This window comes from Hypanus sabinus, chromosome 9, assembly GCF_030144855.1.
Source record: "Hypanus sabinus isolate sHypSab1 chromosome 9, sHypSab1.hap1, whole genome shotgun sequence".
Classification (NCBI taxonomy): Eukaryota; Metazoa; Chordata; class Chondrichthyes; order Myliobatiformes; family Dasyatidae; genus Hypanus; species Hypanus sabinus.
Window position 1 is genome coordinate 87,562,381 of NC_082714.1, and position 27,859 is coordinate 87,590,239.

Below are 27,859 nucleotides of genomic sequence, written 5' to 3' on the forward strand. Positions count from 1 at the left end.
AGGTGTTTACTGAGGGTCAGTGATGGGGACCAGGGTGTTTACTGAGGGTCAGTGATGGGGACCCAGGTGTTTACTGAGGGTCAGTGATGGGGACCAGGGTGTTTACTGAGGGTGGGTGATGGGAACCTGTGTGTTTTTACTGTGGATCTTTAATGTGACCCGGGTGTTTACTGAGAGCAGGTGATGGGGACCCGGGTGTTTACTGAGGGTCGCTGATGGGGACCCGGGTGTTTACTGAGGGTCAGTGATGGGGACCCAGGTGTTTACTGAGGGTCAGTGATGGGGACCCGGGTGTTTACTGAGGGTCAGTGATGGGGACCCAGGTGTTTACTGAGGGTCAGTGATGGGGACCAGGGTGTTTACTGAGAGCAGGTGATGGGGACCCGGGTGTTTACTGAGGGTCGCTGATGGGGACCCGGGTGTTTACTGAGGGTCAGTGATGGGGACCCAGGTGTTTACTGAGGGTCAGTGATGGGGACCCGGGTGTTTACTGAGGGTCAGTGATGGGGACCCAGGTGTTTACTGAGGGTCAGTGATGGGGACCCAGGTGTTTACTGAGGGTCAGTGATGGGGACCCGGGTGTTTACTGAGGGTCAGTGATGGGGACCCAGGTGTTTACTGAGGGTCAGTGATGGGGACCAGGGTGTTTACTGAGGGTCGCTGATGGGGACCCAGGTGTTTACTGAGGGTCAGTGATGGGGACCCGGGTGTTTACTGAGGGTCGCTGATGGGGACCCAGGTGTTTACTGAGGGTCAGTGATGGGGACCCGGGTGTTTACTGAGGGTCAGTGATGGGGACCCAGGTGTTTACTGAGGGTCAGTGATGGGGACCAGGGTGTTTACTGAGGGTCGCTGATGGGGACCCAGGTGTTTACTGAGGGTCAGTGATGGGGACCAGGGTGTTTACTGAGAGCAGGTGATGGGGACCCGGGTGTTTACTGAGGGTCGCTGATGGGGACCCGGGTGTTTACTGAGGGTCAGTGATGGGGACCCAGGTGTTTACTGAGGGTCAGTGATGGGGACCCGGGTGTTTACTGAGGGTCAGTGATGGGGACCCAGGTGTTTACTGAGGGTCAGTGATGGGGACCCAGGTGTTTACTGAGGGTCAGTGATGGGGACCCGGGTGTTTACTGAGGGTCAGTGATGGGGACCCAGGTGTTTACTGAGGGTCAGTGATGGGGACCAGGGTGTTTACTGAGGGTCGCTGATGGGGACCCAGGTGTTTACTGAGGGTCAGTGATGGGGACCCGGGTGTTTACTGAGGGTCGCTGATGGGGACCCAGGTGTTTACTGAGGGTCAGTGATGGGGACCCGGGTGTTTACTGAGGGTCAGTGATGGGGACCCAGGTGTTTACTGAGGGTCAGTGATGGGGACCAGGGTGTTTACTGAGGGTCGCTGATGGGGACCCGGGTGTTTACTGAGGGTCAGTGATGGGGACCCAGGTGTTTACTGAGGGTCAGTGATGGGGACCCGGGTGTTTACTGAGGGTCAGTGATGGGGACCCAGGTGTTTACTGAGGGTCAGTGATGGGGACCAGGGTGTTTACTGAGGGTCGCTGATGGGGACCCGGGTGTTTACTGAGGGTCAGTGATGGGGACCCAGGTGTTTACTGAGGGTCAGTGATGGGGACCCGGGTGTTTACTGAGGGTCAGTGATGGGGACCCAGGTGTTTACTGAGGGTCAGTGATGGGGACCCAGGTGTTTACTGAGGGTCAGTGATGGGGACCAGGGTGTTTACTGAGGGTCGCTGATGGGGACCCGGGTGTTTACTGAGGGTCAGTGATGGGGACCCAGGTGTTTACTGAGGGTCAGTGATGGGGACCCGGGTGTTTACTGAGGGTCAGTGATGGGGACCCAGGTGTTTACTGAGGGTCAGTGATGGGGACCCAGGTGTTTACTGAGGGTCAGTGATGGGGACCCGGGTGTTTACTGAGGGTCAGTGATGGGGACCCAGGTGTTTACTGAGGGTCAGTGATGGGGACCAGGGTGTTTACTGAGGGTCGCTGATGGGGACCCAGGTGTTTACTGAGGGTCAGTGATGGGGACCCGGGTGTTTACTGAGGGTCGCTGATGGGGACCCAGGTGTTTACTGAGGGTCAGTGATGGGGACCCGGGTGTTTACTGAGGGTCAGTGATGGGGACCCAGGTGTTTACTGAGGGTCAGTGATGGGGACCAGGGTGTTTACTGAGGGTCGCTGATGGGGACCCAGGTGTTTACTGAGGGTCAGTGATGGGGACCAGGGTGTTTACTGAGAGCAGGTGATGGGGACCCGGGTGTTTACTGAGGGTCGCTGATGGGGACCCGGGTGTTTACTGAGGGTCAGTGATGGGGACCCAGGTGTTTACTGAGGGTCAGTGATGGGGACCAGGGTGTTTACTGAGGGTCGCTGATGGGGACCCAGGTGTTTACTGAGGGTCAGTGATGGGGACCAGGGTGTTTACTGAGAGCAGGTGATGGGGACCCGGGTGTTTACTGAGGGTCGCTGATGGGGACCCGGGTGTTTACTGAGGGTCAGTGATGGGGACCCAGGTGTTTACTGAGGGTCAGTGATGGGGACCCGGGTGTTTACTGAGGGTCAGTGATGGGGACCCAGGTGTTTACTGAGGGTCAGTGATGGGGACCAGGGTGTTTACTGAGGGTCGCTGATGGGGACCCAGGTGTTTACTGAGGGTCAGTGATGGGGACCAGGGTGTTTACTGAGGGTCAGTGATGGGGACCCAGGTGTTTACTGAGGGTCAGTGATGGGGACCAGGGTGTTTACTGAGGGTGGGTGATGGGAACCTGTGTGTTTTTACTGTGGATCTTTAATGTGACCCGGGTGTTTACTGAGAGCAGGTGATGGGGACCCGGGTGTTTACTGAGGGTCGCTGATGGGGACCCGGGTGTTTACTGAGGGTCAGTGATGGGGACCCAGGTGTTTACTGAGGGTCAGTGATGGGGACCCGGGTGTTTACTGAGGGTCAGTGATGGGGACCCAGGTGTTTACTGAGGGTCAGTGATGGGGACCAGGGTGTTTACTGAGAGCAGGTGATGGGGACCCGGGTGTTTACTGAGGGTCGCTGATGGGGACCCGGGTGTTTACTGAGGGTCAGTGATGGGGACCCAGGTGTTTACTGAGGGTCAGTGATGAGGACCCGGGTGTTTACTGAGGGTCAGTGATGGGGACCCAGGTGTTTACTGAGGGTCAGTGATGGGGACCCAGGTGTTTACTGAGGGTCAGTGATGGGGACCCGGGTGTTTACTGAGGGTCAGTGATGGGGACCCAGGTGTTTACTGAGGGTCAGTGATGGGGACCAGGGTGTTTACTGAGGGTCGCTGATGGGGACCCAGGTGTTTACTGAGGGTCAGTGATGGGGACCCGGGTGTTTACTGAGGGTCGCTGATGGGGACCCAGGTGTTTACTGAGGGTCAGTGATGGGGACCCGGGTGTTTACTGAGGGTCAGTGATGGGGACCCAGGTGTTTACTGAGGGTCAGTGATGGGGACCAGGGTGTTTACTGAGGGTCGCTGATGGGGACCCAGGTGTTTACTGAGGGTCAGTGATGGGGACCAGGGTGTTTACTGAGAGCAGGTGATGGGGACCCGGGTGTTTACTGAGGGTCGCTGATGGGGACCCGGGTGTTTACTGAGGGTCAGTGATGGGGACCCAGGTGTTTACTGAGGGTCAGTGATGGGGACCCGGGTGTTTACTGAGGGTCAGTGATGGGGACCCAGGTGTTTACTGAGGGTCAGTGATGGGGACCCAGGTGTTTACTGAGGGTCAGTGATGGGGACCCGGGTGTTTACTGAGGGTCAGTGATGGGGACCCAGGTGTTTACTGAGGGTCAGTGATGGGGACCAGGGTGTTTACTGAGGGTCGCTGATGGGGACCCAGGTGTTTACTGAGGGTCAGTGATGGGGACCCGGGTGTTTACTGAGGGTCGCTGATGGGGACCCAGGTGTTTACTGAGGGTCAGTGATGGGGACCCGGGTGTTTACTGAGGGTCAGTGATGGGGACCCAGGTGTTTACTGAGGGTCAGTGATGGGGACCAGGGTGTTTACTGAGGGTCGCTGATGGGGACCCGGGTGTTTACTGAGGGTCAGTGATGGGGACCCAGGTGTTTACTGAGGGTCAGTGATGGGGACCCGGGTGTTTACTGAGGGTCAGTGATGGGGACCCAGGTGTTTACTGAGGGTCAGTGATGGGGACCAGGGTGTTTACTGAGGGTCGCTGATGGGGACCCGGGTGTTTACTGAGGGTCAGTGATGGGGACCCAGGTGTTTACTGAGGGTCAGTGATGGGGACCCGGGTGTTTACTGAGGGTCAGTGATGGGGACCCAGGTGTTTACTGAGGGTCAGTGATGGGGACCCAGGTGTTTACTGAGGGTCAGTGATGGGGACCAGGGTGTTTACTGAGGGTCGCTGATGGGGACCCGGGTGTTTACTGAGGGTCAGTGATGGGGACCCAGGTGTTTACTGAGGGTCAGTGATGGGGACCCGGGTGTTTACTGAGGGTCAGTGATGGGGACCCAGGTGTTTACTGAGGGTCAGTGATGGGGACCAGGGTGTTTACTGAGGGTCGCTGATGGGGACCCGGGTGTTTACTGAGGGTCAGTGATGGGGACCCAGGTGTTTACTGAGGGTCAGTGATGGGGACCCGGGTGTTTACTGAGGGTCAGTGATGGGGACCCAGGTGTTTACTGAGGGTCAGTGATGGGGACCCAGGTGTTTACTGAGGGTCAGTGATGGGGACCCGGGTGTTTACTGAGGGTCAGTGATGGGGACCCAGGTGTTTACTGAGGGTCAGTGATGGGGACCAGGGTGTTTACTGAGGGTCGCTGATGGGGACCCAGGTGTTTACTGAGGGTCAGTGATGGGGACCCGGGTGTTTACTGAGGGTCGCTGATGGGGACCCAGGTGTTTACTGAGGGTCAGTGATGGGGACCCGGGTGTTTACTGAGGGTCAGTGATGGGGACCCAGGTGTTTACTGAGGGTCAGTGATGGGGACCAGGGTGTTTACTGAGGGTCGCTGATGGGGACCCAGGTGTTTACTGAGGGTCAGTGATGGGGACCCAGGTGTTTACTGAGAGCAGGTGATGGGGACCCGGGTGTTTACTGAGGGTCGCTGATGGGGACCCGGGTGTTTACTGAGGGTCAGTGATGGGGACCCAGGTGTTTACTGAGGGTCAGTGATGGGGACCAGGGTGTTTACTGAGGGTCGCTGATGGGGACCCAGGTGTTTACTGAGGGTCAGTGATGGGGACCAGGGTGTTTACTGAGAGCAGGTGATGGGGACCCGGGTGTTTACTGAGGGTCGCTGATGGGGACCCGGGTGTTTACTGAGGGTCAGTGATGGGGACCCAGGTGTTTACTGAGGGTCAGTGATGGGGACCCAGGTGTTTACTGAGGGTCAGTGATGGGGACCCAGGTGTTTACTGAGGGTCAGTGATGGGGACCCAGGTGTTTACTGAGGGTCAGTGATGGGGACCAGGGTGTTTACTGAGGGTCGCTGATGGGGACCCAGGTGTTTACTGAGGGTCAGTGATGGGGACCAGGGTGTTTACTGAGAGCAGGTGATGGGGACCCGGGTGTTTACTGAGGGTCGCTGATGGGGACCCGGGTGTTTACTGAGGGTCAGTGATGGGGACCCAGGTGTTTACTGAGGGTCAGTGATGGGGACCCAGGTGTTTACTGAGGGTCAGTGATGGGGACCCGGGTGTTTACTGAGGGTCAGTGATGGGGACCCAGGTGTTTACTGAGGGTCAGTGATGGGGACCAGGGTGTTTACTGAGGGTCGCTGATGGGGACCCAGGTGTTTACTGAGGGTCAGTGATGGGGACCCGGGTGTTTACTGAGGGTCAGTGATGGGGACCCAGGTGTTTACTGAGGGTCAGTGATGGGGACCAGGGTGTTTACTGAGGGTCGCTGATGGGGACCCAGGTGTTTACTGAGGGTCAGTGATGGGGACCAGGGTGTTTACTGAGAGCAGGTGATGGGGACCCGGGTGTTTACTGAGGGTCGCTGATGGGGACCCGGGTGTTTACTGAGGGTCAGTGATGGGGACCCAGGTGTTTACTGAGGGTCAGTGATGGGGACCCGGGTGTTTACTGAGGGTCAGTGATGGGGACCCAGGTGTTTACTGAGGGTCAGTGATGGGGACCCAGGTGTTTACTGAGGGTCAGTGATGGGGACCCGGGTGTTTACTGAGGGTCAGTGATGGGGACCCAGGTGTTTACTGAGGGTCAGTGATGGGGACCAGGGTGTTTACTGAGGGTCGCTGATGGGGACCCAGGTGTTTACTGAGGGTCAGTGATGGGGACCCGGGTGTTTACTGAGGGTCGCTGATGGGGACCCAGGTGTTTACTGAGGGTCAGTGATGGGGACCCGGGTGTTTACTGAGGGTCAGTGATGGGGACCCAGGTGTTTACTGAGGGTCAGTGATGGGGACCAGGGTGTTTACTGAGGGTCGCTGATGGGGACCCGGGTGTTTACTGAGGGTCAGTGATGGGGACCCAGGTGTTTACTGAGGGTCAGTGATGGGGACCCGGGTGTTTACTGAGGGTCAGTGATGGGGACCCAGGTGTTTACTGAGGGTCAGTGATGGGGACCAGGGTGTTTACTGAGGGTCGCTGATGGGGACCCGGGTGTTTACTGAGGGTCAGTGATGGGGACCCAGGTGTTTACTGAGGGTCAGTGATGGGGACCCGGGTGTTTACTGAGGGTCAGTGATGGGGACCCAGGTGTTTACTGAGGGTCAGTGATGGGGACCCAGGTGTTTACTGAGGGTCAGTGATGGGGACCAGGGTGTTTACTGAGGGTCGCTGATGGGGACCCGGGTGTTTACTGAGGGTCAGTGATGGGGACCCAGGTGTTTACTGAGGGTCAGTGATGGGGACCCGGGTGTTTACTGAGGGTCAGTGATGGGGACCCAGGTGTTTACTGAGGGTCAGTGATGGGGACCAGGGTGTTTACTGAGGGTCGCTGATGGGGACCCGGGTGTTTACTGAGGGTCAGTGATGGGGACCCAGGTGTTTACTGAGGGTCAGTGATGGGGACCCGGGTGTTTACTGAGGGTCAGTGATGGGGACCCAGGTGTTTACTGAGGGTCAGTGATGGGGACCCAGGTGTTTACTGAGGGTCAGTGATGGGGACCCGGGTGTTTACTGAGGGTCAGTGATGGGGACCCAGGTGTTTACTGAGGGTCAGTGATGGGGACCAGGGTGTTTACTGAGGGTCGCTGATGGGGACCCAGGTGTTTACTGAGGGTCAGTGATGGGGACCCGGGTGTTTACTGAGGGTCGCTGATGGGGACCCAGGTGTTTACTGAGGGTCAGTGATGGTGACCCGGGTGTTTACTGAGGGTCAGTGATGGGGACCCAGGTGTTTACTGAGGGTCAGTGATGGGGACCAGGGTGTTTACTGAGGGTCGCTGATGGGGACCCAGGTGTTTACTGAGGGTCAGTGATGGGGACCAGGGTGTTTACTGAGAGCAGGTGATGGGGACCCGGGTGTTTACTGAGGGTCGCTGATGGGGACCCGGGTGTTTACTGAGGGTCAGTGATGGGGACCCAGGTGTTTACTGAGGGTCAGTGATGGGGACCAGGGTGTTTACTGAGGGTCGCTGATGGGGACCCAGGTGTTTACTGAGGGTCAGTGATGGGGACCAGGGTGTTTACTGAGAGCAGGTGATGGGGACCCGGGTGTTTACTGAGGGTCGCTGATGGGGACCCGGGTGTTTACTGAGGGTCAGTGATGGGGACCCAGGTGTTTACTGAGGGTCAGTGATGGGGACCCGGGTGTTTACTGAGGGTCAGTGATGGGGACCCAGGTGTTTACTGAGGGTCAGTGATGGGGACCCAGGTGTTTACTGAGGGTCAGTGATGGGGACCAGGGTGTTTACTGAGGGTCGCTGATGGGGACCCAGGTGTTTACTGAGGGTCAGTGATGGGGACCAGGGTGTTTACTGAGAGCAGGTGATGGGGACCCGGGTGTTTACTGAGGGTCGCTGATGGGGACCCGGGTGTTTACTGAGGGTCAGTGATGGGGACCCAGGTGTTTACTGAGGGTCAGTGATGGGGACCCGGGTGTTTACTGAGGGTCAGTGATGGGGACCCAGGTGTTTACTGAGGGTCAGTGATGGGGACCAGGGTGTTTACTGAGGGTCGCTGATGGGGACCCAGGTGTTTACTGAGGGTCAGTGATGGGGACCAGGGTGTTTACTGAGAGCAGGTGATGGGGACCCGGGTGTTTACTGAGGGTTGCTGATAGGGACCCGGGTGTTTACTGAGGGTCAGTGATGGGGACCCAGGTGTTTACTGAGGGTCAGTGATGGGGACCCGGGTGTTTACTGAGGGTCAGTGATGGGGACCCAGGTGTTTACTGAGGGTCAGTGATGGGGACCAGGGTGTTTACTGAGGGTCGCTGATGGGGACCCAGGTGTTTACTGAGGGTCAGTGATGGGGACCAGGGTGTTTACTGAGGGTCAGTGATGGGGACCCAGGTGTTTACTGAGGGTCAGTGATGGGGACCAGGGTGTTTACTGAGGGTGGGTGATGGGAACCTGTGTGTTTTTACTGTGGATCTTTAATGTGACCCGGGTGTTTACTGAGAGCAGGTGATGGGGACCCGGGTGTTTACTGAGGGTCGCTGATGGGGACCCGGGTGTTTACTGAGGGTCAGTGATGGGGACCCAGGTGTTTACTGAGGGTCAGTGATGGGGACCCGGGTGTTTACTGAGGGTCAGTGATGGGGACCCAGGTGTTTACTGAGGGTCAGTGATGGGGACCAGGGTGTTTACTGAGAGCAGGTGATGGGGACCCGGGTGTTTACTGAGGGTCGCTGATGGGGACCCGGGTGTTTACTGAGGGTCAGTGATGGGGACCCAGGTGTTTACTGAGGGTCAGTGATGGGGACCCGGGTGTTTACTGAGGGTCAGTGATGGGGACCCAGGTGTTTACTGAGGGTCAGTGATGGGGACCAGGGTGTTTACTGAGGGTCGCTGATGGGGACCCAGGTGTTTACTGAGGGTCAGTGATGGGGACCCGGGTGTTTACTGAGGGTCGCTGATGGGGACCCAGGTGTTTACTGAGGGTCAGTGATGGGGACCCGGGTGTTTACTGAGGGTCGCTGATGGGGACCCAGGTGTTTACTGAGGGTCAGTGATGGGGACCCGGGTGTTTACTGAGGGTCGCTGATGGGGACCCAGGTGTTTACTGAGGGTCAGTGATAGGGACCCGGGTGTTTACTGAGGGTCAGTGATGGGGACCCGGGTGTTTACTGAGGGTCAGTGATGGGGACCCAGGTGTTTACTGAGGGTCGCTGATGGGGACCCGGGTGTTTACTGAGGGTCAGTGATGGGGACCCAGGTGTTTACTGAGGATCAGTGATGGGGACCAGGGTGTTTACTGAGGGTCAGTGATGGGGACCCAGGTGTTTACTGAGGGTCAGTGATGGGGACCCGGGTGTTTACTGAGGGTCAGTGATGGGGACCCAGGTGTTTACTGAGGGTCAGTGATGGGGACCAGGGTGTTTACTGAGAGCGGGTGATGGGCGCCAGGCATTTATTTCGGCCGGTGCCCTTATGTCCCGGGGTGGAGTGGTGCCTGTGTCCCCCATCCCGCCCCCCCCCCGGGAGCAGGTTTCTCTCCCCGATCACGCACCTCACGCAGAGGCACGCTGAGCTCGCCCAGGATGTTCTCCTCGTCGAACATCTTGCCCTGGTAGCGATGCTCGTAGTATTCGTGTATCCTCTGCCGCATGTCGGCGGGCAGCTTGTGGAAGGACATGTACTGCTCCACCTGCTTGTACTGTGGAGAGACCAGGACACGTGTCAGCGTCTGACTCTGGCCCCGGGACGCTGACCGATACCCACACTCGGGTACGTCCGGACACTCAGGCCCCCGTGCTGTACCCACACATTCTAATGCTGCAAACAGTCCCCTGCCCAGGAGAATACTGTGTGTCTCTCTCCCCTCCCCATGGTCTCCACAACTGTTTCTCTAGTTCCTGCCCTCCCTCTTTTCCTCATTCTCCATCTTCTTTTCCCAGCCTCCTCCCTCCTCTTCCTCTCTCCCCACTTGAATCTCACTGCATTTCTCATTGTTGCTTTCCAGTCCCTCCCTCCTCCCTCACCCTCTCCTCCTCAACTTCTCCCTGCCCATCGCTCCTTTCAATCTCTCTTGCTCTCTCCCCATTGTCTTTGCTTCAACCTTGTCCCCTTTCTCCCCTGCTAAACACCTCCCCCTCCAACTTAACCCTTCACCTTCTCCTCATTTTGCCTTCCTCTCCTTTTGTCCTCTCTTTCACCCATTCTCCCCTTCCTTACTCTCTCCTGTCCCCCTCTCCCACCTTTTCTTACCCTCTTGCTGTCCTCACGTCCTCCCTGCACACCCCCCTCAGCTAATTCCTCCTCTTTCCCCTCCTTCCACCTACCCCTTGTTTATCAGCTTAGCCCTCTCATCTCCCTCATACCCTCTCACCATCTCTACTGATCCTTCCTCTCTCTCTCAGCCCCCCTTGCTTGTCTCCTCTTCCTCTCCTTCTCTCCTATATCCCTCCCCTCCCTTTTTCCCTCTCTGCTGCCTCCCCCTTTGCCTCCCTCTCCTTCCATGCCCCCTCTCTTCCCCACCCCTTCCCCTTCTCACAACCCCCACCATCTCCTACTCCCCCCCGCCCCGTCCACCCTCCGTTACCCTTTCTAACCCCTCGCCCTCCCCTGATGTCCATCTCTCCCCCCTCCACCCCTCACCCTCCCCACCTCTGGCTTAGCCCGACGCTGCCCACCTTCTCCTGGTACTGCCTCCGAGACGAGTCGAGGGACTGGATGAGTGCGGTGGCGTGGCCGATGAACATGGCGTAGCAGGTGGCTCCCACGATCATGCTGAGCATGGTGAGCCAGACGTCCGTCATGCCCTGCGGGGCCTGCTGCCCATAGCCGATGCACAGCATGTGGCTCATGGCCTTGAAGAGGGCGTGCGAGTACTGCTTCCCCCATGAGTCGTTCTGTCGGCGGAAGAGCAGCATGTCAGAGAGCAGCAGCAGGCCAGCCTGGACCCCCCATGCCTCATCCCCTCTGCTGTGCCCGACCGACCCCGGGCTCAACACAGGGTACTGCAATCTGGCACGGCAGGAGATCCAGAATGAACTGACAGGTCACTTCTGTAGTTCAGTCTCATCTGACACCTCACGTGTAGGCCAAGATGGGAGAACCAGCCCTTCATACCACCATGCTAATTAAACTCCCAGCTAACCCCCTCTCCCTACACCCTCCGTCCCTCCACCCTCTGCTCATTTAAACACCTCGATTGTATCTGCCTGTTCAAGGCACCCACCTTTCCCCGTGTAAATAAAAACTTGCCCTGTCCTGAACACATGCCCTCCAGTGTCAGGCATTTTGACTCTGGGAGCAAGATTCTGGCTGTCTGCTCTCAGCAATCATTTTAAACTACCATTAAGGGCCCTCAGCATCACAATCTATTGGCAAACTTCAACTCATTCAGAATGCCGCTGCTAGACTTTTAACTAAATCTAGGGTGAGGGAGCACGCCACTCCCAACCTAACCTCTCAGCATTGGCTTCTGCATCTATTAGAATTTCTCTCACTTGTTCTTAAAGCTCTCACGGGTCTGGGACCATCACAGAATCTCTTCCATTCTATAATCCTTCTCGAGCTCTCGGATCTTCTTCTGCTGGTCTCTTAGGTTTAATCAATCGGATTCTTGAACAGACCTCTTGTATGACACGAAGGGCCATTGGCCTCACTATTAACCTGGTTATGATCTTGCACCTCATCGTTTACCTGCAGTTCCTCTGTAGCTGTTACACTTCATTCTGCATTGTTGCTGTTTTACCTTGCTCTCTCAGCGTGCTGTGAAATCCTCTTACTGAATCCTAGTTTTACACGGCCGGTAAAACATCAGCCCACGTGGCTGTGCTGACTGGGATGCCAACTCCAACTAATCCCCTCTCCCTGTACATGATGCATATCCTCCAACTCCTGCTCCCTCACCTCACTTTTTTAATGTATCATTTCTGTTTTGGCACAACCTTTAACCTATTCAATATACCGGTGACACCAGTGGTGATGCTGGAGCTGCCAGTCCCATGGGAAGATCGCTTGGAAGGGGCCTTTGAAAGGAAGCTCTCCACGTACACGGGACTGGATAGCACTATCAGCAGGCTGGATGGAGAGCGAGGTGTCTCCCAGTGGAGGGTGGTTGTAGGAGATTTGCAGCCTGTTCCTTAGCCAGAGCCTGCAGCAATTTGGGCATCGAGGGACAGAGGAAGAGGAGAGCCATCCGCAGTACCACCGATGCAGCAGAGAGGGCCTCAAGGTGGCTGTGGCTCAAGGGAGGGGAGCCATGGAGTCATGTGTAGTTAGCCATCTGGACACAAGCTGGGGTCTGATCAGCCCCGGCTGGGTCACCTGGAGGAGGGTGTATGATGTTGAAACACCCGATGATTCCAGGAACATCACTGTTGATGTGTCCAGAGGCATCAGTAGATGTATGCACACAGCTGTATACTATAATTGATCTTTTTTTCTCTCTTCTTCTATATTATGTATGGCATTGAACTGCTGCTGCTGAGTTAACAAATTTCACGATGCATGCTGGTGATAATAAACCTGATTCTGATATCCATATGCCCGTCTAAATGGGTCTCTGCTGTATCTGTCTCCATCACCACCACTCCTGGCAACACAGTACAGGTACCTTCTACTCTGTATAAAATCAAACATCTCCGTTAAACTTTTCCCCTCTCATCTTAAACCAATACCCTCTAATACCACCCTGGAGGGGGGATGTATTTACCCTATCACACCTCTCAATTTTATATACTGTATTTATGTACTAATTTTGCTTTCGTTCTCTCCCAGTTCTGACAAAAGCATCTTTGACCTGAAATATTTGACCCATCTCTTCCTCCATGGATGCTGCCCAACTTGTTGGATATTTCCAGTATCTCTATTTCGGATTCCCAGCACCTGTAGATCTGTGCTTGATTTTTCCGCCCCCCGCCCCCCAGCACTTACCACCATGCGGTTGATGGAGACCCAGCAATCCTCTGGAAAGTCCTGGAGCATGGGAACGAGGAATTGGAGGCAGCCATCCCAGTGGCACAGCAAGAGCATCATCCCGATGAGGTTGACAATCCTCACCACTGCACTGGCGAGGTCGTAGGTCATGTGGAAAATCTGACCAATAGAGCAAGAGAGACGGTAAGGCTGGGTTCTTCAACCTGCCCTGTGATTGGTTGCCCACCAGTAGGTAGAGGAAGGGGGTGACACGTTTGAGTCTGGCTGAGGAGTGAGGAACTAGAGAGGGAGCAGAGTAGGTTTATGAGGATGTTACAAGGTGAGGAAAATTGTCACGATGGAGGAGGATTGGATAGGCTGGGCTGGAAGCTAAATTGGCATGGATAAGTTGTGAGGGTCTAGGTAACAGAGATACAGCTGGTACAGCCACTGCCTCACAGCACTAGCCCAGGTCCGATTCAGCCTCCAGTGCTGTCCGTGTGGAGTCTGCACGTTCCCCCAGCTATACTACTTGCTAAGTGTTATACACAATTTCAGCATCACTCCCTAACACAAGAGCCTTGCTCCAGACTTCCCCACTGGTGGGACACGGTCAAAAGCAGGAAACCACCATCCCACTAACCCTGGACATCCACTCTTCTCCCCTCTCCCATCAGGTACAAACGCCTGAGCACTCGAGCCACCAGGCTCAAGGACAGCTTCTCCCCGACTGTGAATGGTTCCCGAGTACAATAAGACTGCACAATCTACCTTGTTATGCCCTTGCACCCACTGAGCTACCCACGCCTAGTCACAGGACAAGGACCAACCGGTACATCTTGGACTGTGAGAGGGAACCTCAGCACCTGCAGGAAACTCGCACGCTCACCGGAAGGACATACAAGCTTCTTACAGACAGCGCAAGGACTGAATGTAGTTTGGTGGAGTGCAGCTCGAAGGGCCAGCTCCACACCATATCACTAAATAAACTAAATAAGTGAAATATTTCAGCACATCGCAGCAACCAGTTCCCCTCCATGGACTCTGTTTACACTTCTCACTGCCCCAGTGAAGCAGCCAGCAGAATCAAAGACCCCTCCCACCCAGACATTCCCTTTTCTCCCCCCCTCCCATTGGACAGAAGATACGAAAGCCTAAACCCTCGGACCGTCAGGCGCAGGGTCAGTTTCCACTCCCACTGTCAACAGACCACTGAACGGTTCCCTAGTACGATTGACCTCACAACCTACCTCGCTATGATCTTGCACCTCATCGTCGACCCGCCCTGCACTCTCTCTGTGTAGCTATTCGGCTTCATTCTGCACTCTGTCATTGATTTGCCTTGTTCTACCTCAATGCACTGTGTAATGATCTGATCTGTATGAACAAAACCAGCTTTTCACTGTATCTTATAATAAACCAATACCAAGTCCAGCAGTTGAACCATCTCCTTCAGGTCTCGCCAGCAGCCAATGAGGGACGTTTTGGGATGTGTTAATAAGGTCCCGAAGAAAGGATATTTCATGCATTTAGCTGTGGTAAAAAAGCAAACAGTTCAAATGAGTAAATGAGTTTCACCAGGCTAATTCCTGGGATGAGAGGCTTGTCCTATCAGGAGGGGTTGGGCTAGTATCCTTTAGAGTTTAGGAAAATGAAGGGTGATCTTATTTGAAAGATTTAATTTGATAGGATCTTATTTGAAAGAGCCTGAATAAGAATAATAGGGTACCACAATGGTTCAGATGGCAGAGACCCAAGTTTGAACTCAGCCCCCAGTGCTGTCTGTGCGGAGTTTGCATGTTTCCCTTTTAATTGTATTTTCCGACGATCTGGAGGTTGTTTGGCGTTGGGGCCGCTGCTTTTCACATTATATGTCAATGATCTGGATGATGGAACTGGTGATGTTGAGGCCAGGGGCGCAGACGATACAGGGATAGGTGGGGTGGGGGGCAGATGAGTTGAGGAAGCAGGAGGTCTGCAGAAGGACTCGGACAGATTGGGAGAATGAGCAAAGGTGTGGGAGATGGAATGCAGTCTGGGCATGCACTTTGGTAAAAAGAATAAAGGAACTGGCTACTGTCTAAACAAGAAGCAAATTCAGAAATTGGAAGTGAAAGGGACTTGGGAGTCCTTGTGCAAGATTTCATAAAGGTTAACTTACAGGTTGAGTCGGTGGTGGGGAAGGCAAGTGCAATGTTAGCACTAATTTCAAACAGATTAGCGGTAAAAAGCAAGGAAGTAATCTGTTATAAGTCGCTGGAGTATTGTGAGCAGTTTTGGGCCCCTTGTTTAGAAAAGGATGCGCTGGCATTGGAGAGTGTTCAGAGGAGGTTCACAGGAATTATCCCAGGAATGAAAGGGTTAATACATGAGGAGCATTTGATGGCTCTGGGCCTGTGCTCACTGGAGTTTAGAAGACTGAGGGGAGATCTCATTGAAAACTGCTGAATATTGAAAGGCCTGGTTAGAGTGGATGTGGAGAGAATGTTTCCTATAGCAGGGGCAGCCTCAGAATAGAAGGATGTCCCTTCACAACGGAGATGAGGAGGGGTTTCTCATTAGAGGGTGGTGAATCTGTGGGATTCAGATGGTCCTGGAGGCCAAATCATTGGGTGTGTTTAAAATGGTGGTTGATAAGCTTTTACAAGGAAATCTGCAGATGCTGGAAATTCAAGCAACACACACAAAATGCCGGTGGAAGCCCCTCTCCCTCCCACTTTCAAATCTCCTACTATCTTTCCTTTCAGTTAGTCCTGACGAAGGGTCTCGGCCTGAAACGTCGACAGTGCTTCTGCCTATAGATGCTGCCTGGCCTGCTGTGTTCCACCAGCATTCTGTGTGTGTTGATAAGCTTTTGATTAGTCATGATGTCAAAGGTTACAGGGAGAAGGCAGGAGAATGGAGTTGAGAAGGGAAATTGACCGAATGTCAGAGCAAGTCTTAATTGTCTAAATGGTCTGATTTTGCTCCTGTGTCAGATTGTCTTTTTAATTGGCTGCTGTAAGTTGCCCTCTAGGTAAGCCAGGAAGGTAAGATTATAGACAGAGGGGATCGTGAGGGCGATGAGAGGGGATCCAGGGGAGCAGTGAAATCAAAAAGGGAAAAGATCAGGGGAACGTTTTGGGAATGTGCTACCTGGGAACTGGGAAGGGGAAGGAGTGAGGGATTAAGTCGCAGATGAGGAGAGTTGCAAAGGGCCAGCCAGCGTTTACCTCCTCCCACTGATGTATGTATCGTATTAGACGGGAAAGGCGCAGGAGCCGGAGTAAACTGAGGATCTTGGCGAATCTCACGATCCTCAGTGCCCTGGCCGTCTTGTAAACCTCGGAGTCCACCCTAGTCTCCAGGTCCACGATGAGGAAGACGTAGTCGACAGGGATGGAGGAGACAAAGTCCACCAAGAACCAGCTCTTTAGATACTTCATCTTGATGGTGTGAGGGTCCAGGATGATCTCCGTGTTGTCCTCCACCACGATGCCCGTCCTGAAGTTAAGCACCAGGTCAATGAGGAAGAAGGTGTCTGACACCACGTTGAAGACGATCCAGGGAGGGGTGTTCTCGTCTTTGAAGAAGGTGATTCCCACTGGCAGGATGATCAGGTTACCCACCATCAGCAGCAGCATGGCCAGATCCCAGTAAAACCTGCCGGAACAAGCAGTTAGTGTTAAGTGACAGTAAGTATATGGCCTTTGAACTTCAGACTTCTCACCCTCTGGTATTAGACGTAGTAATGCCAGGGAGAAGATATCAGTTGTCTAAATCTACCTACACCTTTCATGATTTTTCAAACATCTCTTTTGCCTCTCCTTACCAGCCGCCGCTCCAGAGAAAATCCTATTGTCCCTAAAGTAAAGAGACAGCTCACCACTAACGGCAAGGCGTTTAACAGCCTTGAAGGGCCGAGCGACCTTGGATCCAAGTCCACAGCTCTGAAAGTGGCTACACAGATTGATAGGGTGGTTACGGAGGCGTCTGACATGCTTGCCTTTACTAGTCGAGACTTAGGTCCAAGAGACAGATTCAGAATCGGAATTATGTTTAACATCACTGGCACGTGTCATGATATTTGTTTTACAGCAGCAGTGCAATACGTAGTAACAACAACGGTAAGTTACAGGAAGAAAGTATATAAAAAGTTAAATAAGAGGGGCAAAAAGAGAAAAAAGGGTAGTGAGGTCATGTTCACGGGTTCAATGTCCATTCAGAAATCTGATGGCAGAGGGGAAGAAGCTGTTCCTGAATCATTGAATGAGGAGGCTCCTGTACCTCCTCCCTGATGGTAGCAATGAGAAAAGGTCAGGGAGATACGTTGCCACTTTGTAAAACACTGGCTAGGCCACACCGGGGTATTACATTCAGCCCTGATTGCCCCACTATGGGATGGTGGTGGGCGCCAAGGATGATAATGTAGAAAAATACGATAGGGGTGTTCAAAGAAACTCTTAGATAGGAACATGAATTGTGCAGGGAATAGAAGGATATAGATATTGTGTAGGCATTTGATTACTAATCAAAGTATGAACAAATTACACAACCTGGAGATTTCTGCTTACAGGCAGCCACAAAACAAGAAACACAAAGAGAACCCTTTAGGAATAAGACGAAAAAAACCCGCAAACAATAAAAGCAAGCAACGCCATTCAGAGTGAAAGTGAAGCCAGGAGCAGCCCAGAACAGGCCCACAGCCTCAGCCTCAGTCCATCACACAGCGGGGCAAAATTGTCGTGGAGCCCACAGCCCAGAACAGGCCCACAGCCTCAGCCTCAGTCCATCACACAGCGGGGCAAAATTGTCGTGGAGCCCACAGCCCAGAACAGGCCCACAGCCTCAGCCTCAGTCCATCACACAGCGGGGCAAAATTGTCGTGGAGCCCACAGCCCAGAACAGGCCCACAGCCTCAGCCTCAGTCCATCACACAGCGGGGCAAAATTGTCGTGGAGCCCACAGCCCAGAACAGGCCCACAGCCTCAGCCTCAGTCCATCACACAGCGGGGCAAAATTGTCGTGGAGCCCACAGCCCAGAACAGGCCCACAGCCTCAGCCTCAGTCCATCAGACAGCAGGGCAAAATTGTCGTGGAGCCCACAGCCCAGAACAGGCCCACAGCCTCAGCCTCAGTCCATCAGACAGCAGGGCAAAATTGTTGTGGAGCCCACAGCCCAGAACAGGCCCACAGCCTCAGCCTCAGTGCCGCAAAGAGCCGAGTAAATCAGACGTTTAATTGGTTCAGCACAATGTGGTGGGCAAAAGCACCTGTTCCTGGGCTGTAGTGTCCTATTCCATCCAACCTCTCCTTGTGACAGCTGCCCTCCATCCCTGGTGAACCCTCTCCATATTCTCCACATCCCTCCCTATAAACGGGCAACCAATATTGAGTACCGTACCCCAATGAGGCCTGACCAGAGTTTATATCCTGTAACTTCCTTCATCTCGGTGCCTCGACTACAGAAAGGCAAGCAGGCCACACATGGTCAACGAAAGCTTGTGGAGCCACACCCTGTCTTCTGGCTCGGCACTTCACAGCCTTCCAGACTTCATACCAAACTCTCCAACTTTGGCAACTTCGTCTGTCTTCTGTCTGTATCAGAAGTGGCCGTTTCTGCCTGCCATTACTTTTTGTTCTACTTGTATCGTCTACCTCACTGGACAGATCCCACAGCTTCATTTTTGGGTAGAATTAAGAAAGAAGCATTAACAGAGGTGGGAGAGGGTGGGCAACACTGAGGATATGTCTGTGACCAGGCAAGACCAGATGGGTTATTGGCAACTGTTCATATTCTGTCTGGGTAGCTTCCAACCTGATGGCATGAATATCGATTTCTCCTTCCAGTAAGAGAAAATCCCCCCTCCCCTCTTTATCTATTCCCTGCCCTGGTCCTGTATCTTTTCTCACTTGCCTATCACCTCCCCCTGGGTCTCCTCCTCCTTCCCTTTCTCCTACAGTCCACTCTCCTCTCCCATCAGATTCCTTCCTCTCCAGCCCTTTACCTGTCCCACCCACCTGACTTCACCTATCCCCTAGCTAGTCTCTTTGCTCTCCCCTCCCCTCCCACCTTTTTATTCTGCCACCTCCCACCCCCCCCCCCAACTTCCAGTCCTGAAGAAGGGTCTTGGTCCAAAATGTCAACTGTTTATTCATTTCCATAGATAATGCCTGACCTGCCGAGTTCCTCCAGCATCTTGTGTGTGTTGTTAATGAGAGGCGCTTCTCACTAACCCATTAGGTCTCGCCCTGTCACAGCTATTTCCTCTGTTTTGCACCCCCTCACACCTCCTCCCCTATTGATAGACAACACATTTTTTCTCTTTATCCCAGTTCCTTGGTTCCTGGGACCCTTTCTCCGCGGATGTTGCCTGACCTGTGGTTTAGCCAGCATCTTTCATTTTATTTCAAATTCCCAGCAGGTATTCTCACTTGCAACATGACCACCTTCCTGAGTCACTGGGACACTCTCACATACGCCTTATACACACTTACATGCTTTAACACCATGCGAGAACATGGAAACACATGAATTAAGAGATGACCCAAGCACGCAGTTACACACACACACACACACACACACACACACTCTCTCTCTCTCTCTCTCTCTCTCTCTCTCTCTCTTCCCCCCCTCCCCCAGGGACAAAGATACAAAGATCCAGGGAGATGGCTGTGAAGGGCAAGTCATTGGGTATATTTAAAGCGGAGGTTGACAGGTGTCAAAGGTTACGGGATGAAGGCAGGAGAATGGGTTTGAGAGGGAAAATAAATCGGCCATGATCGAATGATGGAGCAGACTTGATGGGCTGAATGGCCTAATTCTGCCTGTGTGTCTTATGGGCATGGTAACGCAGTGCTGAGTGTAACGCTGTGACAGTGCCAGCAAACACTGATCAGGGGACAATTCTCGCTGCTGTCTGTAAGGAGTTTGCACTTTTTCCCTGTGACCGTGTGGGTTTCCTCTGAGTGTCCCCGTTTCCTCCCACAGTCCAAAGACGTACGGTTTAGGTTAGTGAGTGGTGGGCATGCTAGGTTGGCGGTCCTTGCGGGCTGCCCCAGTACAATCCTCACAGATTTGATTTGAAGCAAACGTGTACATTGATAGTGTCAGCAACAAACAGAAGCACACAGATTTGCACACTGACACCTTCGGTCACTGGCACACACAAAGGTTGACTCGAATGTAAGCAGATGATACTTTGCACTGTGAGGTAAGAGATGAATGGAAGTTTTGTTCTGTTCTCCCTCTCCAGAATCAGAGATAGGAACCCCCCCCCCCCCAAGCCCACACCACAATTTCTGGGAAACAGGATGGAGGGGCAGAGACAAGCCTCTCTTTATGGGTGGGGTGAAGGTTCACCCGCTGGGAGAAGGGAGAGACCTCTTCCCCAGGGAGAGGGAGCAGTCGAGGGAGAGGAGGATCCCATCCCTTTGAGAGGTGGGACATTAAGCTGAGACCATTTATAATGCTGGCTGGAGCCATTGGGTGTGTGGGGGGGGGTTGCGGATGGACTGCATGGCCTGAGATATCCCCAAAGGCAGGCGCGGCGCATCAGGATATCGTACACGCTAGGTATTGCTTACCGAAATCAATACCGGCAAATTAATCTGCACACACTGAGATGTCTACAGCAATATAGTTAAACTTGGGAAACAACCAGTCTCTGCTGGGAGGCTCTGTCACTGTGGGAGGGGCAGTACTGAGGTTTCACCGTGGGAGGGGTAATGCTGAGGGTTACACTGTGGGAGGGGCAGTACTGAGGGAGTGTTACATTATGGAGGGCAGTACTAAGGGAGACTAAAACTCAGAGGGGCAGTACAGAGGGAGGGACACACTATGCAGAGTGGTACTGAAGGAAGGTCACTCTGTAAGGGGGCAGTACTGGGTTAATTGTCTCCCAGCCTCTTGGTAAGAGTTGGGTTCTGAGGAGGAGCTGATGGAGGCATGGGGAGTTTACAATATGATTAATGTGGATAGGTGCTTGAGGGTCAGTATAGGCTTAGTGGGCTGAAGGGCCTGTTTGTGTCCTTTATTATTCTATAAATTTAGTTTCTCTCTGATCTTCTCATCTCAGACGTATAGGCCTAATCTACTTTCTCTAACCCAGTAATTTCTCCCCTCTCCTTTTTCCATTCTCCATTCTGTATCCCCTTTTACCCTCTCTTCCCCTCACCTGCCCTGGTTCCCCGCCTCCTGTCCTTTCTCCCAAGGTCCACTATTCTCTCCTATCAGATTCTTCCTTCTTCAGTCCTTTACCTTTTCCACCTATCCCCTCCCAGCTTTCAACTTCATTCCCCCGCCCCCACCAACCCCCCTCCACACTCACCAATCACCTGCCAGTGTGTACTCCTCCCCCCCCACCAACCTTCTTATACTGCTTTCCTCCCCTGACGTCCAGTTGTTCAACCATATTCATCAATACGGCCGAATAAAACAGTGCCCCACTGGGGCCAAGGTGCAATGATGCTTCATTGCTGTTTCCATAAGAGTTTTGATTGGCCAGTCAGGGTTGTTGGCCCTGAGCGGAACCCCTAGACCTGGAGGACCGGTGGACTACTCTAGTCTGGCCTTTACCCTTTGACCTGTTTGGCATGGGTGACCCGCCCAAAGGCTAAACACAAAGCCCTGACCCCAGCCAGCACAGCTCTCTGAGTCATTGAGGCACGCACGCCTCCGAACCCTACGACAGGGTTGTGGTCCTCTTGGAGCTGTAGCGTCTATCAGGCTAAGATCGTTCTTCAGGGATAAAGAGGGCTGCTGCATCATCCGTCTCCACGCCATGACACTCGTGGACTTCAGCTACACCTACAGTATGTACGGCTGGGGTCAGGCCTTGGTGCTTGGGCTCTTGGTGGGGTCACCCATGCCCAACAGGTCAAAGGGTAAAAGCCAGTGGTCCACCGGTCCTTCAGGTCTGTCCTAAATACCAGTGACACAACGGGCAGTGAGTAATAGATGCTGTCTGGCCTGCTGAGCAAAGCTGGTACCCCTCCGTGGCAATCCTCTGCCTCGAGTTTATCCCCTTCAGTCTCAGTGGGCTCTGCTGGGAGTCTCCATAACTGGAGCAAGGAATCTCTGCTTCTTCCTCCCAAATCATCTCCCATTCCAGATACCTGTCTTCACCAGGTGGCAACGGTTAGCAGTACCTGCTTCTGCTTGTAAGGACCGCGTGGGTTTCCCTGGGTGCTCCGGTTTCCTCCCGCATTCACACGGGTCGGGGTTAGTAAGCCGTGAGCACGTTGTGTTGACTCCACGGGCATGGCGATACTTGTGGGCTGCCCTCAGCATAACACTTGGAGCACATTGATCAGTGAAACAAATGCCTCATCTCATTGGCTGTTTCAATGTTTCGGTGTACATATGATAAATAAATCTAATCTTAATGAAGCTGATCTTGATTTCGTGCACAGAAACCACTGGGTCCATCTGATCACCAGTACCACCCAGTCTCCCACCATTCCTCAGCCTCTGGCTGTCACACTCAGTTTCATGATCTCACCCGTACGTGTTCGCACTCTCATCCCAGTCTCACTAAAACTCTCTCACGACCTTGCCCCTGCACTTCACTCCACTCCTGCCCTCGCACACTCATTGTCACACTTCCTCACCTTCGTCTCACACTCACTTTCGGCTTACACTTCCATTCAGTTGCAGACATACATTTGTAGTCCCTCCCCGAAGAACTTAACCCACAGACTCCCCTCCACTGCTCTCCTCCCCACAGTCACCCTATCCCCTACAGTCCCCTCCCTCAATGATTTTGACTTCTACAGTGTTTCCCTCACACACTCTCTCTCCCTTTCCTTCTCTTTCTCCACTCTCTCTCCAACACTCTCCCTGTCTGCCTTCCTCCCTCTCTCCTCTCAATTTCTAACCTTCTCTCCCCACGTTCCTCCTACCTCTTCTCTCTTTCGCACTCACTCTCCCTCCTTGCTTCCTTTTCACTGTCCTCTCTCCCTTTCCCTCTTTCCTTCCCTCTCCTCACTCTCTCACTCTGCCTACCTTCCCCTTCTCTCCCCTCTCTCCCCTCTCCCTCTCCCTTCCTCTCCCTCTCTCCTGCCCTCTCTCTCCCCTCCTCTCCCTCCCTCTCACTCTACCTCTCTCCCCTCCTCTTTCTCACTCTTTCTCTCCCCTCCTCTCCCTCTCTCCTGCCCTCTCTCTCCTCACTCTACCTCACTTTCTCTTTCCCTTTCTTTCCCAATCCCTCTTTCTTGCTCTCATTCTCCCTCTCCCCCTTTCTCCCCCTCTTCTCTCTCTCCCTCCCACTCCCTCATCTCCTCTCTCTCCCTCTCAATTTCTTCCCTTCTCTCACTCTCCTCAAATATAGTGTCACCCTCAAAGCCAATGTGAACACATCCAATCCTTGCCTGACTGTCTGCCAGACACAAGCCAAAGGCTGCACGTCACAGCCTCCAGCAGATGCCAAGAGGCCTGACATCACCTGTCAGCCTCAGAGCCTGTTTACTGGAGGGTGAATCACGGAGGGATCACGCCCTTGCACCTGTCACACACCCTGGGGCAGCTGCCTGACCCAGCAACCAGCTATGACCAGCAACTCAGGGGAAATCCCAGGACATCTGCCAGTGTGTTCCTGTACGTCAGAAGCCCCTGAGAACCAATTACCAATGTACTTGAGCCACTGCGGCAATTAAACTGTGTTGTGCGTAGAGTTCCTGTGCACGGTTCCCTGCTAAACCTTCTATGCACTGGGGAGCGACCTGTACAGGGCTGACTGACTAAATGTGCAACCTGAAACCACTCCTAATTAATTTAAGTAATACTTAACACGGATGAATATTTAATTTCTAGAGTCTCAGTCGTTGTCTCTACAAACCATCAGTATTAATGAGCATGAGATTGAGAGTTTTTCTTTGGGTCCTGTTCCTCACTGACCAAGCAGTATAGTAGGAGAAATAGGCCATTGGCCACCAAGTCTGCTCCTCCTTTCAACCCCATTTCCTGCCTTCTGTCCGTAACTCTTTACCCTTACCAGTCACAAACCGATCAATCTCTGCATTACACTCGGTACCTAAAACCATAAGGGATGCAGACTCACTTGTCACTTCCCAACGTCAGCTCAACCACATTTATTTAACTTTGCTTTTAACGAACATCTTTTTGTCTTTTATTTTCATGTTTGTACTTTATTCCGTTGTAAAGCACTTTGAACTACGTCATCTGTATGAAAAGTGCTCTATAAATATTATTATTATAATAGTTTGGCCTCCATAACAGTCTGTGACAACAAATTCCACAGATTCACAACCCTCTGGCTGAAGAAATTCCTCCTCATCTCTGCTTTAAAGGGACACCCTTCACTTTGGCAATGGTCTCGGAGCCCAGACTCTCCGACCGATGGAAACGTCCTCTCCATGTCTACCCTACCTTAGGCTTTTCAGCATCAAGTAGGTTTCAATGAAATCTCACCTCAGCTTTCTAAACTCCCATTGAATACAGGCCCAGAGACATCAAATGCTCCTCCTATGTTAACCCTTGCATTTCTGGGATTACTCTTGTGAACTTCCTCCGGAACCTCTCCTTCCTTAGATACAGGGCTCAAGATTGCTCACAATATTCCAAATGACTGTCTCTGTAAAAAGCTTCAGCAGTACTTTCTTGCTTTTATGTTGTAGTCCTCTTGAAATGGATGCTAACATCACTCTCTTTAATCAACCTGCAAGCTGAGGCTGCAGTGTGCACCATCGACAAAATGCACTGCAGTTACTCATTCAGACCGCTCTAACAGAACCCCCGGCCTCTACTGCCAGGCAGGGGAAGGCAACAGGCCCGAGGAACACCACCATTTGTAGACACAAGAGTGCTTGCAGACGCTGGAAATCCAGAGCAACACACGCACATGCTGGAGGAGCTCATCAGGTCAGGCAACGTCTGTAGAGAGAAATAATTAGTCCTGTTTTGGGCTGAGATGCTTCATCAGGACTATTTGTGGACTGTCTAGCAAGCCACTCACCATCCTGACTTGGAATAATGTAGGTGAAGGGCCTCAGCCCAAAACGTCGACTGTTCATTCATTTCCACAAAAGCTGCCTGACCTATTGAGATCCTTCAACATTTTGTGTGTGTTGCTCTGGATTTCCAGCATCTGCAGAACCTCTTGTGTTTTTGGGATCATGTTAACTGTCCCTTCATTGACACAGGGTGTAAATTCCAAAACCCTTTCCCTAACAGCAGCATCTTCCCCATTCAGACCACAGCAGATTAAGGAAGCCTTGATGCACTAAAGCCAACCACACATAAACACTTCCTGATAGCACCCTGACACGTCTGCATTCACAGTCAAGTGACTAGGCCTCACTCTTTCTGGCAGACTCAGGCACGATTTTGATGGTTCCCTTATCCTGCTTTAGGTGCACACGTGTGTATGTACACACACACACACCATAACCGTAAGTACTAATTATGCGGTGTGCTGCTGGTATTGTGTTTTACACCTTGGCCCTGGAGGAATGTTGTTTTGTTTGGCTAATTGAATATTTATTAAACTTGAACTTGGCCAATCTAGCACACAGAGTCTCATTCCACAGTCTGCCTGCCTCTCTCTCTCGTACTGAGTCTCTCATGCAGAAGCAGGCCTAGGAATAAACTTACACATTCAGTCTGGCATTCATGCTCATGTCAACCCCTCATTTGACTCGATTACATGACACTGGCCTGCCACACAAACCAGGCCTCCCAACCCAGGTTCCCCCCCCCCCACCCCACATACTTCTGTCTCCAGCGCCTCTAATGCAGTCACGTGAGGTCATTCCATAGGCAAATATCCACCAATATAACAGCAATGTTTAAAAAGGCATTAAGGCAAACACACCAACAGGCAGGGAATGGAGGGATCTAAACCAAGTGCAGGTGCTAATGTAGTTGGAATTTGTGTCATGGTGGGCCAAAGGGTCTCTTCTGGGTCCTATGACATTCACCTCCTCTTTATCTTCCTTCCAAACCCATCCCCTCCCCCTCACTTTGCTCCCCTCCTACTCCTGCACAGTGGTGTGCATCATCTAGTGCCCCTCCTCACATTCCCTCACTCACCCTACATCCTTCCTCACCCACTCTCCCTCCATCACAGCACCTCCATCGCTTCTTCCTGTGGTAGCCATCACACTCCCCTTCTCTGCCACCGAGCCGTCAAGGTAATCATGCCCTCTCTTCTTCAGTTTCTCTTTATCTGGGGTCACTGCAGAGGTTATCAGCTCTCTCTCTCTCCTCTTACCCATTGACCCACCCCATCTTCCAACCCTTTCCTGTCACTTTCTCCCTAGAATCCTCCTCCCCCCCATTACCTGTGGACATTAAGGGACCCCATCCTGTAACTGGGGGTCCTATCCTCCTCTCTTTCTCTCCATCCCCTTGAACCAGGGTCTCTGTGGGGTCCATCCATTTCTCCCCTTCAACCTCCTTCCTTTGCATGGTCCACTCCCACTTTCTATCCCCCTCTCCATCCTTTACCCAGTGGGACCTAACGCCTTCCAACCCACCCTCACGGGGTTAATGAGGGTTCCAGCTCTTCTTCTCTCCCATCTAGCCCCTCTTTACTTGGAATACCATCTCTCTCTGCCCCTCTCTCTTCATCCCCTTTACACCCCATCCTCTCACCCGGTTCTCTCTCCTTTACCCAGGGTCACAATGGGGTCTTATCTTTCCCTCTCTGCCTTTGCTGAGCAACACAATGGCTTCACTAACACTCTCTACCCTCCTCCTCATACCCAAGGTCATTTTGGATTCCACCCAGGCACCCTGTAGGCCCCAACCCACTCCCATTCCCCCTCACCCCAGCATCACTATGAGATCCAAACACTCTCCTAGCCCTCCCTACCCAGGTCGCTGTGGGTCCACCCCCTTTCCTTCCCCCATCCCCACCGCCCCTGGGGTCACTATCAGTCCATGCCCCCTCTCAACTCCCTATCCAAGGGTCACTATAGGATCCAACCTTCTCTACCCAGTGTGATTGTGGGTCCACCCCCTTTCCCCCACCCAGCGTCAGTATGGGATCCAGGATTCCTTCCCTTTACCCCAGGGTCTACTCGTGTTCCCTACTCGTCTCCTTTATCCCGGATCACTGCAGGTCTAAACCCCTCCGCCCCCCCTTATAGCCAGGGTCACTCTGGAGCCCAGCCCAGCCCAGCCCTCCCCCTGCCCCACTCCTCCCTTACCTGAAGTCGCTGTAGGGGTGAATCACCCAGCCTCCCGCAGACTGTACCCTCTGCTGCTCCATCTCCACCGCCTTATGGCTGCCGAACATGCGGAGGGAGAACTTGTTGACCCCGGGCTGTAGCAGAGAGCCCAGTTGCCGCTGCATGAAGCTCGATCCCAGGCCAAGGTCGGCCTCGCCAGCCCGGGGCCGCTCCGGAGAGCCGCCGGCCCTCCGTACGCTACCGCGTCCCGGCCCGAGGGCAGGGGCAGGAGCCGGGGCCGGGGCGTTAGTCCCTCCCGCCGACTTCTCTTCCATCTCCCACCCCGGAGGAGTCCGACCCGGGGGAGTCCTACCCGCGGAGCTCCCGCTGCCCCTTCCTCTGCTGCTGCCCCTCCGGGAGGCCTCTTCCTGCCCGCTGCCCCCTCGCTCCATCACTGCAGACACAAGCCCTGCTCCCTCCCTCCCGCGGTTTCTTCCCTCCTGTCTCCTTTCCCTTTGCCCCTCTCTCCCTGCCTCTCCCTTTCGCCCTCCTTACTCTATCCTCTCCTTTTCTCTCCCTCCCTTCCTCCCTCCCTTCCTCCCTCCCTCCCTTCTCCCTCTCTGTCGTTCCTCCTGTCCCTCTTTCCTCCCCCCTCTCCCTTCTCCCTCCTTCCGACCCCCGCTCTCTCTTCCTCTCCCCCTGTCCTTCCCTTTCTCCTCCTCCTTTCCTCCTTCTCTCTGTCCTTCCC

At 53.5% G+C, this 27,859-nt stretch overlaps 1 protein-coding gene across 1 annotated transcript in view; it reads right to left on the bottom strand.

Annotated features, from left to right (window-relative positions):
* LOC132400067 (potassium/sodium hyperpolarization-activated cyclic nucleotide-gated channel 3-like) overlaps nt 1–27,563 on the bottom strand; it is a 73,942-nt gene extending 46,379 nt beyond the window's left edge. Inside the window, exons 1-5 of the mRNA XM_059981151.1 lie at nt 27,151–27,563; nt 16,212–16,641; nt 13,018–13,179; nt 10,767–10,985; nt 9,644–9,790 (exon numbers count right to left, since the gene is read on the bottom strand). Of these exons, the coding sequence (XP_059837134.1) occupies nt 9,644–9,790; nt 10,767–10,985; nt 13,018–13,179; nt 16,212–16,641; nt 27,151–27,563 (1,371 nt within the window). The remainder of the gene's footprint in view (nt 1–9,643; nt 9,791–10,766; nt 10,986–13,017; nt 13,180–16,211; nt 16,642–27,150) is intronic.
* Nucleotides 27,564–27,859: the final 296 nt, after the last annotated feature.